At 36.5% G+C, this 17,039-nt stretch overlaps 1 protein-coding gene across 3 annotated transcripts; it reads right to left on the bottom strand.

Moving 5' to 3' along the window:
* Positions 1 to 1,204: 1,204 nt before the first annotated feature.
* Positions 1,205 to 14,513, bottom strand: LOC144956628 (neo-calmodulin-like). Of its 3 annotated transcripts, none has more exons than XM_078887256.1 (6): positions 14,499 to 14,513; positions 9,110 to 9,146; positions 6,477 to 6,620; positions 5,859 to 5,947; positions 4,979 to 5,135; positions 1,205 to 1,363 (listed from the first exon to the last, which is right to left on the bottom strand). In XM_078887256.1, exons 1-6 carry the CDS (start codon positions 14,511 to 14,513, stop codon positions 1,332 to 1,334), a joined length of 474 nt encoding a protein of 157 aa, XP_078743382.1. In that variant the 3' UTR covers positions 1,205 to 1,331. The 3 variants fall into 3 exon arrangements, with proteins under 3 accessions (XP_078743382.1, XP_078743381.1, XP_078743379.1); XM_078887255.1 differs by lacking the exon at positions 14,499 to 14,513 and adding an exon at positions 13,652 to 13,904; XM_078887253.1 differs by lacking the exon at positions 14,499 to 14,513 and adding an exon at positions 10,874 to 11,167.
* Between the last annotated feature and the right edge of the window lie 2,526 nt (positions 14,514 to 17,039).

Raw genomic sequence — 17,039 nt, forward strand, 5'->3', positions numbered from 1 at the left:
AGCGTGGCTCACAAGGGGCATCGTGTCTCACAAGGGGTAGCGTGGCTCACAAGGGGTAGCGTGGCTCACAAGGGGTAGCGTGTCTCACAAGGGGTAGCGTGTCTCACAAGGGGTAGCGTGTCTCACAAGGGGCAGCGTGGCTCAGAACGGGCAGCGTGGCTCAGCCGCATAGTCTTTGCTTCGTACCCGAACGGTACCGAATTAGAGCATCTGCTGTGCTGTGTGTGTGGCATTAAGCAAGTCAATTCGCCACTTTGCGGCGCTGTACTGCGGCTGACGCCTGGATTATTCCAGCCTTCCCTGGAATAGACCCTAATGACAAATTTCCCCTTGGTGTTAATTAAAGGGAACTTTTAAAAATTGGAGGGAGAAAGAAAAAAAAACAATCGAGGCACAGGGACTGAGTCAGCTCCCTTTGTGTGAAATTTGGGTGATCTATCAATTGAGCTACCGAGCCTTGTGCATCCCTATTCCTTCTGCCTCACCCCCAGCATCATCCCATCACCCAACCAATCCCTCACCCTTCCCTTCCCTTCCCCTTCTTTCCTGATCATATCAGTCAAAACGCTCAAATTATTCGATTATTATCATTATAAATGATGTAAACACTGTTTGCCGATATAACAACAGAAATAGGTAATGTTGATATTGACGATGATGATGATGATGATGATGATGATGATGATGATGATGATGATGATGATGTTGATGAGGAGGAGGAGGAGGAGGAGGAGGAGGAGGAGGAGGAGGAAGAAGAAGAGGATGATGATTATGTTGACGACGACGATGAGGATGATGTTGATGATGATGATGATGATGATGATGACGATGATGATAAGGAGGAGGAGGAGGAGGAGAAGGAGGAAGAGGAGGAGGAGGAGAAACAGGATGCTGATGATGATGGCGATGATGATGATGATGATGATGATGATGATGATGATGATGATGATAATGATGACAACGACGACGACGACGACGATGATGATGATAATGATGATGATGATGATGATGAGGAGGAGGAGGAGGAGGAGGAGGAGGAGGAGGAGGAGGAGGAGGAGGAGGAAGAGGATGCTGGTGATGATGGTGATGATGATGTATTTCCACAACAACAATGGCCCTATTACAATTAATTGGAGAATCCGTCATACCAATAACGTACACCTCGATCAATATACATTTATAGAAACGAACATTTTCTTGGCAATTTTTTTAATGTGTATATTTTTTATTTCTTCTTTTAAAAAAATTAAAATTAAAAAAGAGGATGTCAAGGTCATGAATACAAGAAAATTAACAAGATAAGGATCAGCTGTTTGGTCTTTATGACGTCATCAGACTTTTCCACACAAGAATGAGATCAATTCTGGGGAGGGAAGAAGGAGAAGAAAAAAAAAAACCCTCATTATAAATCCGAATAAAATCAACACTCTTAAAAGTCAACTTCTGCTTAAATGCAACATGACATTTCTTGTTGAGACCAAAATGTTTGATCTTTATCTAAGTGTGCTCCATTGACAATGGATAAAGTTAACCTTACAAAATAAATAAATGAATAAACAAATATATGGATAAATAAATATATAAATAAATAGAAATCTAGATAATAGATAAATAAATGTGTAATAAATAAATTAATAGTATACATAAAATGAATAAATAAATATAAATGAATAGATAAATAAAATAAATACATAAAATAAATAAATAAAACATCCCCGCCCCATAAAAGACCCCAGATAAATAGATAAGAAGAAGGTATAAATAAATTGTCATAACGACGGCAAACTTTGGGTGTCTCTCATCCGGTGGTAAAAAACAAACAAACATAAACCCTTTGCTTGAAGTCAACCAATCTTTCCCCAGGGGAGGCGAAGTGGCCGAGCGGTTAAGGCATTGCACTGTGATCCGGAAGGCCCGGGTTCGAGCCCCGCATCGGGCACTTTCGTTTGTTTTGTTTTTTTTTTTTGTTTTTTTTTTTTTGTTTTTCCCTTGAGCAGTATTATTAACCCCCAGTTTGCTCATTGGCCCAATTTTAAAATTCGAATTTTCCACGGTACGGCATTGTCGTGGTTAAATCTTAAAATATTCGCACGATTCAATAGTCTGATGTCACGCCGCCCGGCAACGGCGGCCATCTCGGTTCTAAACAAAGAAAGTCATTACTTTTTTATTTTTCATGCTGGCTAGAACATTTCATATGCCTTGTGACCAGAATGTGTAAAAGTCAAAACATGTTCAAATTTATGTGTTTTTTTTTTCCCTCTGGATACCCTTTATACTCGCCGGAGAAATATTTCATACGGGCGTCCGCCATTGTTCCGATAGTTTAGAGCCAGTGTTACTAGGTTACCATGCGTCATTAGGAAGGAAGTGACGTTACGACTATTGAAGAGTATTGTGGCTTGACACTTTGAGCTTGAGCTTTTAAGTATAAAAAAACGTTTTTTGACCTTTTTTTATATATAGCGCAATCAATATCCACTAAAACATGCTCAAAGAGCTTTACAATCGGTCCCTGGCCAACAGCAACACTAAACATTAAGGACGGGACATGATACCTGTTAGACGATATTATAATTTTTTTTTTCGGACAGAGACAATTGGATTCAACAGTCTGATGTCACGCCGCCGGCAACGGCGGCCATCTTGGTTCTAAACAAAGAAAATCATTACTTTTTATTCTTCATGCTGGCTAGAACTTATCATATGCCTTGTGATCAGAATGTGTAAAAATCAAAACAAATTTATTTATGATCAAATTTTTGTTGTTTTTTTTTTCTCTCTGGATACGCTTTTATGCCCGCCGGAGATATATTTCATATGGGCGTCCGCCATTGTTCCGATAGTTTAGAGCCATTGTTACTAGGTTACCATGCGTCATTAGGAAGGAAGTGACGTTACGACTGTTGAAGAGTATTGTGGCTTGACACTTTGAGCTTGAGCTTTTAAGTATAAAAAAACGTTTTTTTGACCTTTTTTTTTTATATAAAGCGCAATCAATATGCACTAAAACATGGTCAAAGAGCTTTACAATAGGTCCCTGGCCAACAGCAACACTAAACATTAAAGACGGGACATGATACCTGTTAGACGATATTATAATTTTTTTTTTCGGACAGAGACAATTGTGACCCACCGTGTCCAAGCAGCATTATGTCGGGATCCACTCGGTTAGGGAAATTGAATTCTTTGCCACAAATATCAAACTTGGGTTTAATTTCTGTACGTTATGCTGGAGTATAAATACTATTTCTTGCTTTACAAAAACTTATAAGCTCCAATTTCTCATCATTTCTATCTCCAAATTCACTTTTTGGAGTCTGAATCATCCCGAAATAATACCGTTTTGAGACGGAGGGTCACAATTCTGGTAATGGCCTGAGTACGGTGAGAAAAATGTGAGTAAAGAACATTTTCCTAGACCTCAACTATGCGCCGAGCGAGGCTCAAACCTAGGACCTTCCGATCCGAAAGCGAGTGTCATACCACTAGAGCACATAGCCGTCGGACCGGAAGATCTAAGGTTCGAGTCCTTTTGTTAGCGGCTTGTAGTTTAGTCGAATCCTTGGAAAAGGCTCTTTACTCACATCCTCTCATCGTTCTCGCGTGTAAAAGGAGTAAATGGTGGTTAATGACGTTGTCTCTATCGAAAAAAAAATGTAATATCGCTTAACACAGGCGACGTGTCTTGTCCTACATGTTAATTATTGCTGTTGGCTTGGGACCCTTTGTAAAGCGCTTTGAGTAGGTTTAGTGGATATTGCTCTATAGGGAATGAGATTAGCGGAAGAGTAGCGTCCCTTGATTGGACGTCACCCATAGTCTGTGACGTCACCGGCGGAAAAGTTATTTGAGAGAGAATGTCATGTGTGTTGTGCGCATGCGTCTCTCGTCCTCGTCCAATCAAGGGACGCTACTCTTCCGCTAATCTCATTCCCTATATCAATGCCCAAATTTCTGTTCATGCATACATGTAAAAAATGAAATTTAAAAGCGAGTTGTCTTTATTTGGTGGTGGTCAAGCAAACAGTTATCGGTCCCTTTGGTTACACTTGTGAAATATTGCCGTTGGCCAGGGACTCTTTGAAGTGGATAGTGCTCTATAGATAGATTGAAGATGGCGTCACTCTGGTCTTTGTTTTGTTTTGTTTTTTTTTTGTTTTTTTTTTGTTTTTTGTTTTGTTTATTTTTTTAAAAATTGTTTTTGTAGTTGTTTTTGTTTTGTTTTTTTTTCTTTCTTTTTTTTTTTTTTTTTTTTTTGTTTGTTTTTTCTTTTCCATCATGTTTATGAGTAATTCTCACTAAACTGTATTAACGGGACTATAAACGTTCAAGATTACACATAGTTTTGTGTGTTGGTCCGCTTTATTTCCGGATGGCAATGTTGTGATTTGTTAGCCAAGTGCTGCTATCTATAAAACTGCTCAAGTTTACGCTTTAGAAACTTGAAGACACTCCGACTCCATGAGCCTTATGGCTCTGAAAGTGTTCTCACTTAACCTTAATAAATGAAAATTAGTGAGCAGTTTTATTCAACTACCACTAACATGTAAACATTAAAAACACTAGCTTTGATACTACGCCTATAATTTGGTTCAGAAAAATGTAACAAATAGGCATGGGGTAAAAGCAACCCGGATATGACTCGATGTCAAATAAGAGTGGGGGGGGAATCTGTCACAGTGATAGATGCAATAGCGCATTATCTGGTCATTTAAGTACTGAGAAAACATAACGAGCGTTAGAATAACAGTTGTGGAAGACAGCTAGGTCTTCGATTGGATGGTTGAATAATACAATTTTATTGGGTGGTGCAGGAGTTATTGCCCTTGTTTTAGTCACTCATATTACAGCCCATAGTCGGGGCAGTATTAATCTCTTGTACACGTGTTTCGTGATATTTCAGACTAATATATGTATACTACGGATATAGTCGGTGTTAGGGTTGAGTGAGTTAACCCCAAGTCTATCGTCTCACCTTCAACGTCTACTTCTCCATCGTTGTTTGTATCAATTTTTTTGAGGACATAATTGACTTCCTTGGGGGTCAGAGGTTCTCCCATGCCAGATAAAAGTTCTCGTAGCTCGTTCAGACTCAGGGTGCCCGTCTTGTCTCTGTCAAATACTAAAAAGGCCTGTTGATGAATAGGTGGGTAGATAAATAAATAAATGAATGAATAAACAAATAGAAATAAATTCATTCATCTATTCATTAATATAAATAGATAAACAAATACATGAATAAATATAAATAGATAAATAAATAGATAAATACAATAGACGAATAAATAAATAGATGAAAAGGAACAAATACAAATTGATAAATAGATAAATAAATAAATAAATAAATAAATAAATAAATAAACAAACAAATAAAAAGATAAATAAATAAATAAATATATAGATAAATAAATGAATATTAAATAAATATATTTAATAAATATTTACTGGCCATGCCCACAAAAATAATTACAATATAGATATCTAGTTGATATCACCGCTTAAACAAACAAATGTGGAAGAGAATTTGATTTCATGAACCTTCTGAGACAACAATATTAGAAATTTGGCCAGTGGTCCGATGGTGACAGCATTGTGGAATATTCTGGTCTCGACGTTGTGTTCTTGAGTAAGGTATTATACACACATTACCCCCACTTGACTCAGGTATGAATAAGTACCTGGGTTAAGACAGTGTGAATGTTGCAAGAAGTACCAGGTTCGAGAGTTTTTGCCAAGATGAGGGTCATTTAAATTGATCGATATTTGAAGGACGAGTTTTCTGGCCAAATTTTAAATACGAGTTATCCCCGAGTACGACAGTTAATTTGTTAGATGTTTACACGAGTTTCACAGACCTGTCGTAACTGAATTTCAACTTCTTGGGAATTCAAACAATGGCTTTTTATAATATTGACATACTCCTGATAGCTAAGGCTCCCAGAGTCTGTGGAGTAAAAACAAAGAAATACAATTCATTTCAATTTTGAGGCCACGTAGAAAATATGAAAATACATGCAATTGGATTCAATAGTCTGATGTCACGTCTCCCAGCAACGGCGGCCATCGTGGTTCTAAACAAAGAAAATCTGAACTTTTTATTCTTCATGCTGACTAGAACTTTTCATATTTCTTGTGATCAGAATGTGTAAAAGTCAAAACCTGATCAGATTTATAATGGGTTTTTTCCCCTCTGGATACGCTTCTATGCTCGTCGGAGAAATATTTCATACGGGCGTCCGCCATTGTTCCGATAGTTTAGAGCCAGTTACTAAGTTACCATGCGTCATTACGAGGGAAGTGACGTTACGACTGTTGAAGCGTATTGCCAACAAGGAGACGTATAACACGTGAAGTAAAAAGCATTCGGAGTTCGATGGATTGGAGAAATTATATTCTTCTTCCTGCTCATTTTTATTGATGTTGTGGGCGGAACAGGCGAGTGTTTTATCTAAACGCATAGCATCAATACCTACTGTCTAAATCAGCGGCTTTCATTATGTCCTCCAGTTCCTTCTGGGTTGGATTCTGACCCAAGGCTCTCATCACCTTCTGTAACTCGTCCACGGAGATGGTCCCATTTTTGTCTTTGTCAAACAGGCTGAAGGCATCAATGAGCTCTGGGAGAAATATGGGGAAATGTAAATACATTATACGTGATTCATGAATTTGATAATATAATATATATATATGCTATATATATATATATATATATATATATATATATATATATATATATATATATATATATATATATATTAAGAAAGGAGTCCGTCAAGGGTGTGTTGCCTCACCAGATCTGTTTAATCTATACCAAGAAACAATCATGAGGGGCATAAATAATATGGAGGGAATAAAAGTGGGAGGTCACAACATAAATAATATAAGATACGCAGACGATACGGTACTCATTGCAACATCAGAAATCCAACTTCAAAAGATTGTTGACAAAGTGGTAGTAGATAGTGAAGGCAAGGGAATGGAAGTGAATATCACCAAAACGGAATGCATGGTAATACAGAAAAACCCCGAAAACAACAACACCTGCAATATAACGATTCACGGCGAGCAACTTACCAACGTAGAAAGTTTTAAATACCTAGGTTCAATAGTGACAACAGATGGAAGATGTAACCGAGACATACGAGCAAGAATAACTCAAGCCAAACAGGCCTTCATGGACCTGGGAAACATTTTGAAAAACAAACAGATGTCGTTCGGGATTAGATTCCGAGTCTTGAAGTGCTACGTGTGGCCAATCTTGTTATACGGATGCGAAAGCTGGACTACAAATGCAGAAACACAAAAGAACATTGAAGCTTTTGAAATGTGGTGCTTGAGAAGGATGCAGAGAATATTGTATACTGCACACAAAACGAACGAAGAAGTGCTAAAACAAACATACCAACAAAGGAAACTAATGCCCTTAATAGTGGATCGACAACTATCCTTTTTCGGACACATAGTAAGGAAAGATAAGAATGAATACCTGGCAAGTTGTGGAAAAATACCTGGTAAACGCGCCCGGGGGAGACAAAGAAAAACACTCATAGACCAACTGAAGGGCTTCACCAGCCTAACAATCCAAGAGCTGTTTGAAAAGGCAAGAGACAGGGAGGAATGGAGAGAGATAATTCATGCAGTATCCGAAGCCTGGACCAGGCATGGAACCTAGAAGAAGATTATATATATATATATATATATATATATATATATATATATATATATATATATATATATAGAGAGAGAGAGAGAGAGAGAGAGAGAGGGAGAGAGAGAGAGAGAGAAAGAGAGAGAGAGAGAGAGAGAGAGAGAGAGCGCGAGAGAGAGAGAGAAAAAAAAAAGAGAGAGAGAGAGAGAGAGAGAGAGAGAGAGAGAGAGAGAGAGAGAGAGAGAGAGCGTTAAAAGGGGTAACTTTGCAAAGAGGAGAAACTTTGCTCCAGTGAATTTGGAGCATTTTGAGTAATCTCGGCTTTGTTACAGTTATTTTCGTGGTTAAAAGACTTGACTTTTATCATAGGAAATAATAGAAGGCAAAGTTACCCCAGTTGATATAATAGAATCCCTTGACCGATAACAACTCTATGTTATTTTGCATGTTCCTTTTCTTCTAGAACCTGCCACCAACGATGACGCTGGATTTTGTTGGCTTACTTTTAGTTATAATTTTCTAAACCTGCCATTTCCTTACGATCTTCTAAATAGCTCAATTTTTTCATTACTTTTCCCATTATTAAAAAGTATCAATTTTTTTCGGCAAAATTTTTATCACTTTTCAATTGTCTGAAACACTTCTTTATGCTAGATACAAGAAACTATCATCTACAAATAATATTAAGCTTTTTACCCGAAGATAGATTTTCATTATTCATTGCTGTTGGTCAGGGACCCTTTGTAAAGCGCTTTGAGCACATTTAGTAGATATTGCGTTATATAAAAGCTCTAGTTTTTTTTATAACGTTATCGTAAATTAAAAAAAGCAAAGGTCCTAAACTGCTCCTTGGGGTACTCCTGACCTTACCGGTATGATTTTCGTTGGACTCTGACCAGGTTATTGCAAGCATCCTATTTCAACGAAATGAATTTAATCTAGATGAGTGCTAATCGTAAAAATTCCGTTTATTGTATCTAAGCTTTAGCTTCTAATTATAGGACTTTCCTGCACTCTCTCCTTTCAGGCCATCTTCAGGAATTTCCCCAAAATTTCTCACTCAACCAACACAAAAATAGATATATATTTTTCTCTCAAACACAAAAGCAGAAAGTTGATGCTATTTTTTTTCTCGGCTAAACACGCTCTACAACACAGTGTTAATGTTTTAAATATGTCTATAGCATAAACAATTTTTTCAAAATTTGGCGATGTAGTCTACAATGAAATCAAAACGTGAAAAATGTTGGCTGTATCGTAATGAACGTGAAGATTTCCCAATAGTTGGTATCTAGAGGGTTAAGAAGTTTGAAGCTTATGACACCATTTTGATCATCTCAATCAATTGATATAATACATGTTTTATTTTAATTTAGCCCATGAGATAAAGAAAAGAAAAAAATCGAGAGAGAAAAACGACAAACAAAAGATACAACGTATTTTCCTGGCATGACGTACCTTCCGCCTCAGCAGCCGTCAACCCTTCGGCGTCAGCCTGGATAACATGGAAAGACACGGATAATAATTATCATATTGAAAGGCTGTCTTTATGTCCTGTTCTTGTAATTGTTGTTGTTGTTGTTGTTGTTGTTGTTGTGTTGTTGTTGTAATTGTTGTTGTTGTTATAATTGTTGTTGTGGTTGTTGTTGTTGTTGTTTTTGTTGTTGTTGTTGCTGATGTTGTTGTTGTTGTTGTTGTTTTTTGTTGTTGTTGTTGCTGATGTTGTTGTTGTTGTAATTGCTGTTGTTGTTGTTGTAACTGTTGTTTTTTATGTTGTTGTTGTAGCTGTTATTGTTGTTGTTTTGCTGGTGCTATTGTATGTTTTGATCCTCTGCGGAACCTCTTCGTCTGCGGAAAATGAAGATTCGAACGTTTGATGGACGTTAAAGTAAATTGAGAATAGAGGAAAGGGAGGAAGAAGGGAGAGGAAGGAAGGAGGATAGGAGGAGGAGGAAGGAAGGAGGAGGGGAGGACAGGAGGAAGGAGAGGAGGAGGAGAGAGAGAGGAGGAGGAGGAGGAGGAGAGGAGGAGAGGGAGGAGAGGAGAAGGAGGAGGAAAGGAGAAGGGAGGAGGAGGAGGAGGAGAGGAGGAGAGGAGGAGACAGGGAATCGGGAGGAGGAAGGAAAGGAGGAGGAGGAGGAAAGGGAGGAGGGGAAGGAGCAGGAGGAATAGGAGGAGGAGGATTAGGAGGAGCAGGAGGAGGAGGAGGAGGAGGAGGAGGAGGAGCAGGAATAAATAACAATTCAAATAATGATAATAATAATAATAATGCTGAAAACTTATACAGCGCTATAACTCCGAAACACCAGACTCCAAGCGCCTAAACCACAAATCACTCTGGCTGAAACATAATCATTTACACACACAAGCACAACACACACACACACACATACACACACACAACACAACACACAACACAAACCAAACCTATCTTGCTTCTCGTACCATCTACTAAAATCGAAACATATGTTTTAAGCGAACTTTTAAAAATAGACAAAGATTCTTTTTCACGACGTAAGGCGTTCCAAATAGAGGGTCCGAAATGAGAAAAGAATCTCATTACAGCATTTTTCCGAATTCGAGGGACAACTCGTTTTGTGGAATCACAAGATATGTAGCCTGACATGAAACTTTGATCTTCAATACGTTTTCAATTTCGAGATGTTCATCAAGTTCTGAAAGAGGAGCCAAAATGTCGTAAGTCTACGATTTTTTTCGTAATAGCAGCAGGCAGGTCTGGTATGTGGATACCACGTTCAGTTGTTTTTCTTGTCTTTTTTTATTTTGAGTGTCTGTGTGTGTGTGTGAGAGAGAGAGAGAGAGAGAGAGAGAGAGAGAGAGAGAGAGAGAGAGAGAGAGAGAGAGTATGTGTCTTTTGTGATTTTTATTGTTTTGTTTTGTTTTGTTTTTTTGTTGTTGTTTTTTTTTTGTTTTATGTGTGTGTATGTGTGTGAGAGAGAGAGAGAGAGAGAGAGAGAGAGAGAGAGAGAGAGAGAGAGAGAGAAGGAGAGTTTGTGCGTTTGCGTGTTGTTTTATGTTGTTGTTGTTGTTGTTTTGTTTTGTTTTGTTTTGTTTTGATTTCGTTTGTTTGTTTTGGGGTTTTTTTTAAATTTGTTTTTTGTTGGTTTTTTTCTTCTTTAAAGTTCAACCTAACAATTAAAAGATATTGACAGCAAACAGAATTTTTGAAATACATTTTCCAATTCCAATCTCAATCCTTACAAAATTTATCCATGATAATTTGTCTCTCGTCGACTCTCTTAGCCTTTCGGTGTCGATGTCTTCAGAGGGAGAGAGCTCAATCCCTTTCCCCTGAATTTCCATTGACTAACTATTGCACTGATTGAGGTTCTGTAAGGGAGAATGAATTAGCTCCACTGTTTTCCACGTTTTCCGTTTCCAAGAATAGCTTAGTGTCTTTTCCAGCTTTGTTTCGTAGAAAATTGAAATAATGTCGTTTTATGTTTGTGTTTGTTTTTGTTTTTTTGTTTGTTTGTTTTTTTAATTTTCTTTTTTTGCTTTTTTTTTTAAAGGGAAAGAAAGGTAATCATATTAAAATCATTCACTTTTAATACGAATTAGTCAAAGACCAACTGTGAGCAAATCTGTATTATGAGTGAATTATTATTATTATTATTATTATTATTATTATTATTATTATTATTATTATTATTATTATTATTATTATTATTATTATTATTATTATCATTATTATTATTATTATCATTATTATATCATCATCATCATCATCATCATCATCATCATCATCATTATTATTATTATTATTATTATTATTATTATCATCATCATCACCATTATTATTATTATTATTATTATTATTATTATTATTATTATTATTATTATTATTATTATTATTATTATTATCATTATTATTATCATTATTATTATTATTATTATTATTATTATTATTATTATTATTATTATTATTATTATTATTATCATTATCATTATCATTATTATTATTATTTATTATTATTATTATTATTATTATTATTATTATTATTATTATTATTATTATTATTATTATTATTATCATTATCATTATCATTATTATTATTATTATTATTCACTTTTACTTATAATATTCAGACATCAATTTGATCTTTTCTTTTGTTTATTATTTATTTATATTTTCAAAAACAACGGGGTATTTAAATGTATTTTGGTCTTTGATTATTATGACATAATAATATAAGATTTTAATCAGGATAAATGTTATCATTACAAATACATTATAATAATATTATAAGAATTATATATTCTTCAATTCCTGTGTTTGAATTTTCTTCTCATTAGTGAATTTCAATCCAAATAAACTTTAATATTTATTATGATCTAAAAGTTAATATTTATTTTCTGATTCACATCGGTAGGATATCGGTTTAGAACGAATATAGGAGAGAGAAAAACCCCTAAAATGTCTTCTTTTTCTACAATTCTTAGTTAAGTTAATTATGATATAATCTTGAAAAGCGTCTCCTTTCAAAGTTTCACAATGAAAATAATCTGACGCAGACGTTGGCTGGGAAAATTGTATTTAAACTCTTGTTCGTTGATAGATTTTAAAACAATCTTTTGATAAACCTACAATATAGATTATAATAATCCATGTTTTTTATGTCAAAACATTTTTTTTCTCACTTATTAAATAGTTAACTGCCTCTGTAAAAAAAAAAACAACTCTTATTTTAAAATTTGGTCAGAAAATTCGTCATTCAAATATCGAAGTGATACGAGGCTGCTAGAAGCTGTGATGATTGTAAAAAAAAAAGTAATAAACAAAAATGAATAGAACAGCTTTTTTAAAAAAAAGAACAAAATACCAAACACGGAACGTTTCGGGCTCAAAACCCTTCTTCAGCCACCAGGAAAAAAACAATAATGATATAAATACATTACTAAACTCCAGATAGACGACAGAGAAATTAAAAAAAAATCCCTTTATTCATCCCATAGGGGAAATTTGTCTCTAGGGTTTATTCCAAGGGAAGACTGGAATAACCCAGGCGTCAGCCGCAGAGCAACGCCGCAAATTGAGCTAGGGCGAGGTGACTTGCTCAAGGCCACACAGCGCAGCGGCGGGTGATCGAACTTTCCGGTACGAAGGGAAGACCGTACCCCTGAGCCACGCTGCCCCTCTTTGAAGCTGTCATTTCCATTTTTGTTTATTACTTTTTACATTCAATTATCGATCGATTTAAATAAATCCTTATCTTGGCAAAAACTCGCAAACCCGAAACTTCGCCGCGACGTCTTCCTTAACGAATCAGGTTTGATTGTTTTTGCCAAGGTAAGGGTCATTTAGATCCATCGATTTGAAGAGTTTTATGACCAAATTTTAAAATCTGAGTTTGTTTTTTCTAGATTACGGCCGTTGACTGATGTAAATTTAAATGTTGCTGCTCGAAGCTCGAAGAAATAAATAATATGAAATTGACTGTAAGCTTCAATTTTATTACATTAATCATTAATGATAAAAAAAATGAGCTTTATATAGCGCAATATCCACTTAATGTGCTCAAATCGCTTTACAAGGGGTCCCTGGTCAACAGCAACATTTAACTTGTAGGCGATATTACAATTTTTCGGACAAATACAAGGCTGTTAACCGCCAGGTTCTCATTTTACACCTGAGTACGGTGAGAGAATGTGAGTAAAGAGCCTTTTCCAAGGACAACTATGGTCCGAGCGCGAGGCTCGAACCCAGGACCGCACTAATAGATCATTAATAGATCTGTTCTTGTAATAAAATTGAAGCTTACAGTCAATTTCATATTATTTATTTATGGCAGTAAAATGAATAACTGAAAATCATTTTCTTTCTTTTCTTTTTTTCTAAACACTTTACATACCAAATCGTTCCTCCTCGCAATAATTCAGGATTCGGAAATAATTCAAATTCAATTCATATAATTTATCCATGATCATTAATAGAACTCGGTTAGAATTAATTATACAGGAATGAAAATCATAGAATACCTGGTAAAGCTGCGTCATAATGAATCAAAACTGATACGGACTATTAATAACATTTGATAAGAAGAAAAAAGAGTCACACTGAACACCAAAGGCATTCTATTCTGTGTTGTAACATACTCGGTAGTTTCATGTGTTGCTTGTATAACAATGGGTTAAACGCTTAACTACGCACTCTAGAAAAACCCATAATATAATTTTAAAATTTGGCCAGAAAAATCTAAATGATCGACCTTAATCTTGGAAAAAAAAACTCTCAAACCTGTAACTTTAAAGAAGACTTCGCAAAATCCCAGGTTTGGGAGTTGTTGTTTTTTGTTGTTGTTATTTTGTTTGTTTTGTTTGTTTGTGTTTTTTGTTTGTTTGTTTTTTTTTTTTTTTTTGTTGTTTTTTTTTTTTTTTTTTTTGTTTTTTTTTTGTTCCAAGATGAGGGTCATTTAATTCGATCGGTAGTTGAAGGACGACTTTTCTGGCCACCTTTTTAAATACGAGTTTTTAATAGAGTACGACAATCGACTGGGTAACGGCACTATGTTGGTTTGTTTTGGGGGGTTTTTTTTAATTGATACACTATAGCCTACGTGTTGTCCAAAGAATTTTAACAATGAGTATATGACTATAGAACGATCTCATCGACACACTACACGCACACACAACACACAACACACAACAATAATAAACAATCAAATCCTTTTGAGGCGTTGTGAAGGATAGCAATTAAAACACAATAGATTTAAAGAAAATCAAAGCCCTCGATCCAAGGAACCAAAACAGATTTAGGCACCATAGAGCACACAACAATGTATGTCTAATAATAATTTGGTGCCAGTTACGATTGTATAGTCTTTACCTTGCCTGCAGTCATCGTGTGTAGCCAGTTAGAATAATGATTGCTTGGAATGAAGGTGCATTGTTTTAATAACGATACCAATCAATCAGTGTAATAGGTAATCAATCATTGCAGAATACAGCCATATTTTACCAAAACGCTTTTTTCTTCTTTTTTTTTTCGGCTATGTGGTCGAGTGATATGCATTCGCTTTCGGGTCGGAAGGTCCTGGGTTCGAGCTTCGTTCGGCGCATAGTTGAGTCCTTGGCTCTTTACGTCTCAAACGTACTCGGGTGTAAAATGAGTACCTGGCCGTTAAAAGCTTTGTCTCTGTCCGAAAAATATTGTAATGTGTCGCCTAACAGGCGCATTGTCCCGTCCTAAATGTTAAATGTTGCTGTTGGCCAGGGACCTGCTGTAAAGCGCGTTGAGCACGTTAAGTGGATGTTGCGCTATATAAAAGCTATTTAATTTTAATTTGGCCAGACAACTTTTGCTTGAATATCAATCGATTGCCATTATCGACAACCGGTCAGAAAGTCTCAAACTTGAAACTTCTTTATAATAATTCATAATTGAGCTTTTATATAGCGCAATATCCACTAAATGTGCTCAAAGCGCTTTACAAGAGGTCCCTGGTCAACAGCAACATTTAACATGTAGGACGGGACATGACGCCTGTTAGGCGATATTACAACTTTTCGGACAAAGACAACGTTGTTAACGGCCAGGTACTCATTTTACACCTGAGTACGGTGAGAGAATGTGAGTAAAGAGCCTTTTTCGAGGACTCAACTATGCGGCGAGCGAGGCTCGAACCCAGGACCTTCCGATCCGAAAGCGAGTGTCATACCACTAGACCACATAGCCGCATGAGGTGTGACGTGTGAAATCTTTTTTTTTTTTTAATTGAGGCTTATTTAAATTGACAATATTTACATAAAACGTTTTTTTAGCCATTTTTTTCCCAAAGAAACCTTGTGTCAGAAAAGACAGAATACTCAGTGCTGTGGATTTTGGACGTGTACCTACTCTAAACACAGACGTCAAATCTCGCAGACGTGAACTCACCCGAAACGACACGGTGACCTCAAACGTAAGCTCCTCTCTAGAGCAAAGCTGTGATTTCAATGGCCCGTGTTAGATCTTAATGATCAAGGCGCCAATACGGAAAGGGAAGAAGGCAGCTTTCGGAGTAAAGCTCGCAGTGGCAATTCGGTCGTTATAATAGAGTAAATAAATCTCTTTTTTTGTGTTTAAATTAATATGGTGGCGATTGACTACAATGGATATATAAATATGAGGGTGGAATTAAACAATAGGATTATGGACGGTTGATGTGGTAGTAGGAATGCCAGATTGTGTGTGTGTGTGCGAGTGCCTGTGTGTGCGTGTGTTGGTGTGTGTGTGTGTGTGTGTGTGTGTGTGTGCTGTGTGTGTGTGTGCTTATTACTTATTTACTTACTTACGAAGATGAGTAAGATGAAAAGGAAGAGGAGGAGTAGGAGGATGAACAGGGGGGGGGAGGAGAAGGAGGATGGTAAGGAGGAGGAGGAGGAAGAGGAGAATGAGGAGGAGGAAAAGAGGAGGAGGAGGAAAAGGAGGAGGAGAGGAGAATTATTATAATTTTTTTTTCGACAGAGACAACGCTGTTAACCGTCAGATACTCTTTTTACACCTGATTACGGTGAGAGAATGTAAGTAAAGAGGCTTTTCCATGACTTAACCATACGCCGCTTATAGCAAGACTCAAACCTTGGGCCTTCCGGACCAAAGGCGAGTGTCATACCACAGAACCTAGGACTTCATATACTCTATAGATGTCGCTGCACAGAACACATAGCCGCTCAAAAGAATAAGCCTAATTAATCGGTGTTATCTTATGGTATAATAAGGCACACAGCACGGTATAAATGACCAGATACAGACCTACTTACTACTATGAAAAAGTCGTAGAAATACGAATTTTTGGCCCCAGCTACAAAATTGCATTTGTCTCTTTGACAACAAATCTTGTTGAAAAGGAAAATTTAGTTCCTGAGAACGTATATTTATTTATGACTCTGGAACATTTTTGGAGTGTAAATTGTATATTTCTGGAGATATTTAACGTCTTTTTTTTTCTCTTTTCCCTTGGAAACTACGAATTTTTGAAAACTCAAGTAGACAGCTCTACAGATGGTACGACTCACTGGTCAGGAATGAAGAAATCGCTTGGACATTGATCCTTTGTTGACTTTACAATTTATAATCACCGCCGATCGTTTCGACGTAACACGGCGGCCCAGCCAGCACGTCACCAATGGGCATGATCTATATTGCATTTCCATGTGCTCCAGCTCATTGGTCACATTGCAAAATGTGCTCAAAGTGACCTACATAGTGAAAGTGTTCACAGATTTTGAACTCTCTAACATCACGATTGGTCATTTGATTCAGCTTGACACATGGGTATGTTAACAACTTTCATAAACAAAGCAGCGTGTTTACATTTGTTCAGAAATGTCCAATCGTTGGACAGCAACAAATCACGTAATTGATGACTCGATTGGACGAAAACAT

This window comes from Berghia stephanieae, chromosome 11, assembly GCF_034508935.2.
Source record: "Berghia stephanieae isolate SIO BIC M18660-M18661 chromosome 11, UCSD_Bste_1.3, whole genome shotgun sequence".
Lineage (NCBI taxonomy): Eukaryota > Metazoa > Mollusca > Gastropoda > Nudibranchia > Aeolidiidae > Berghia > Berghia stephanieae.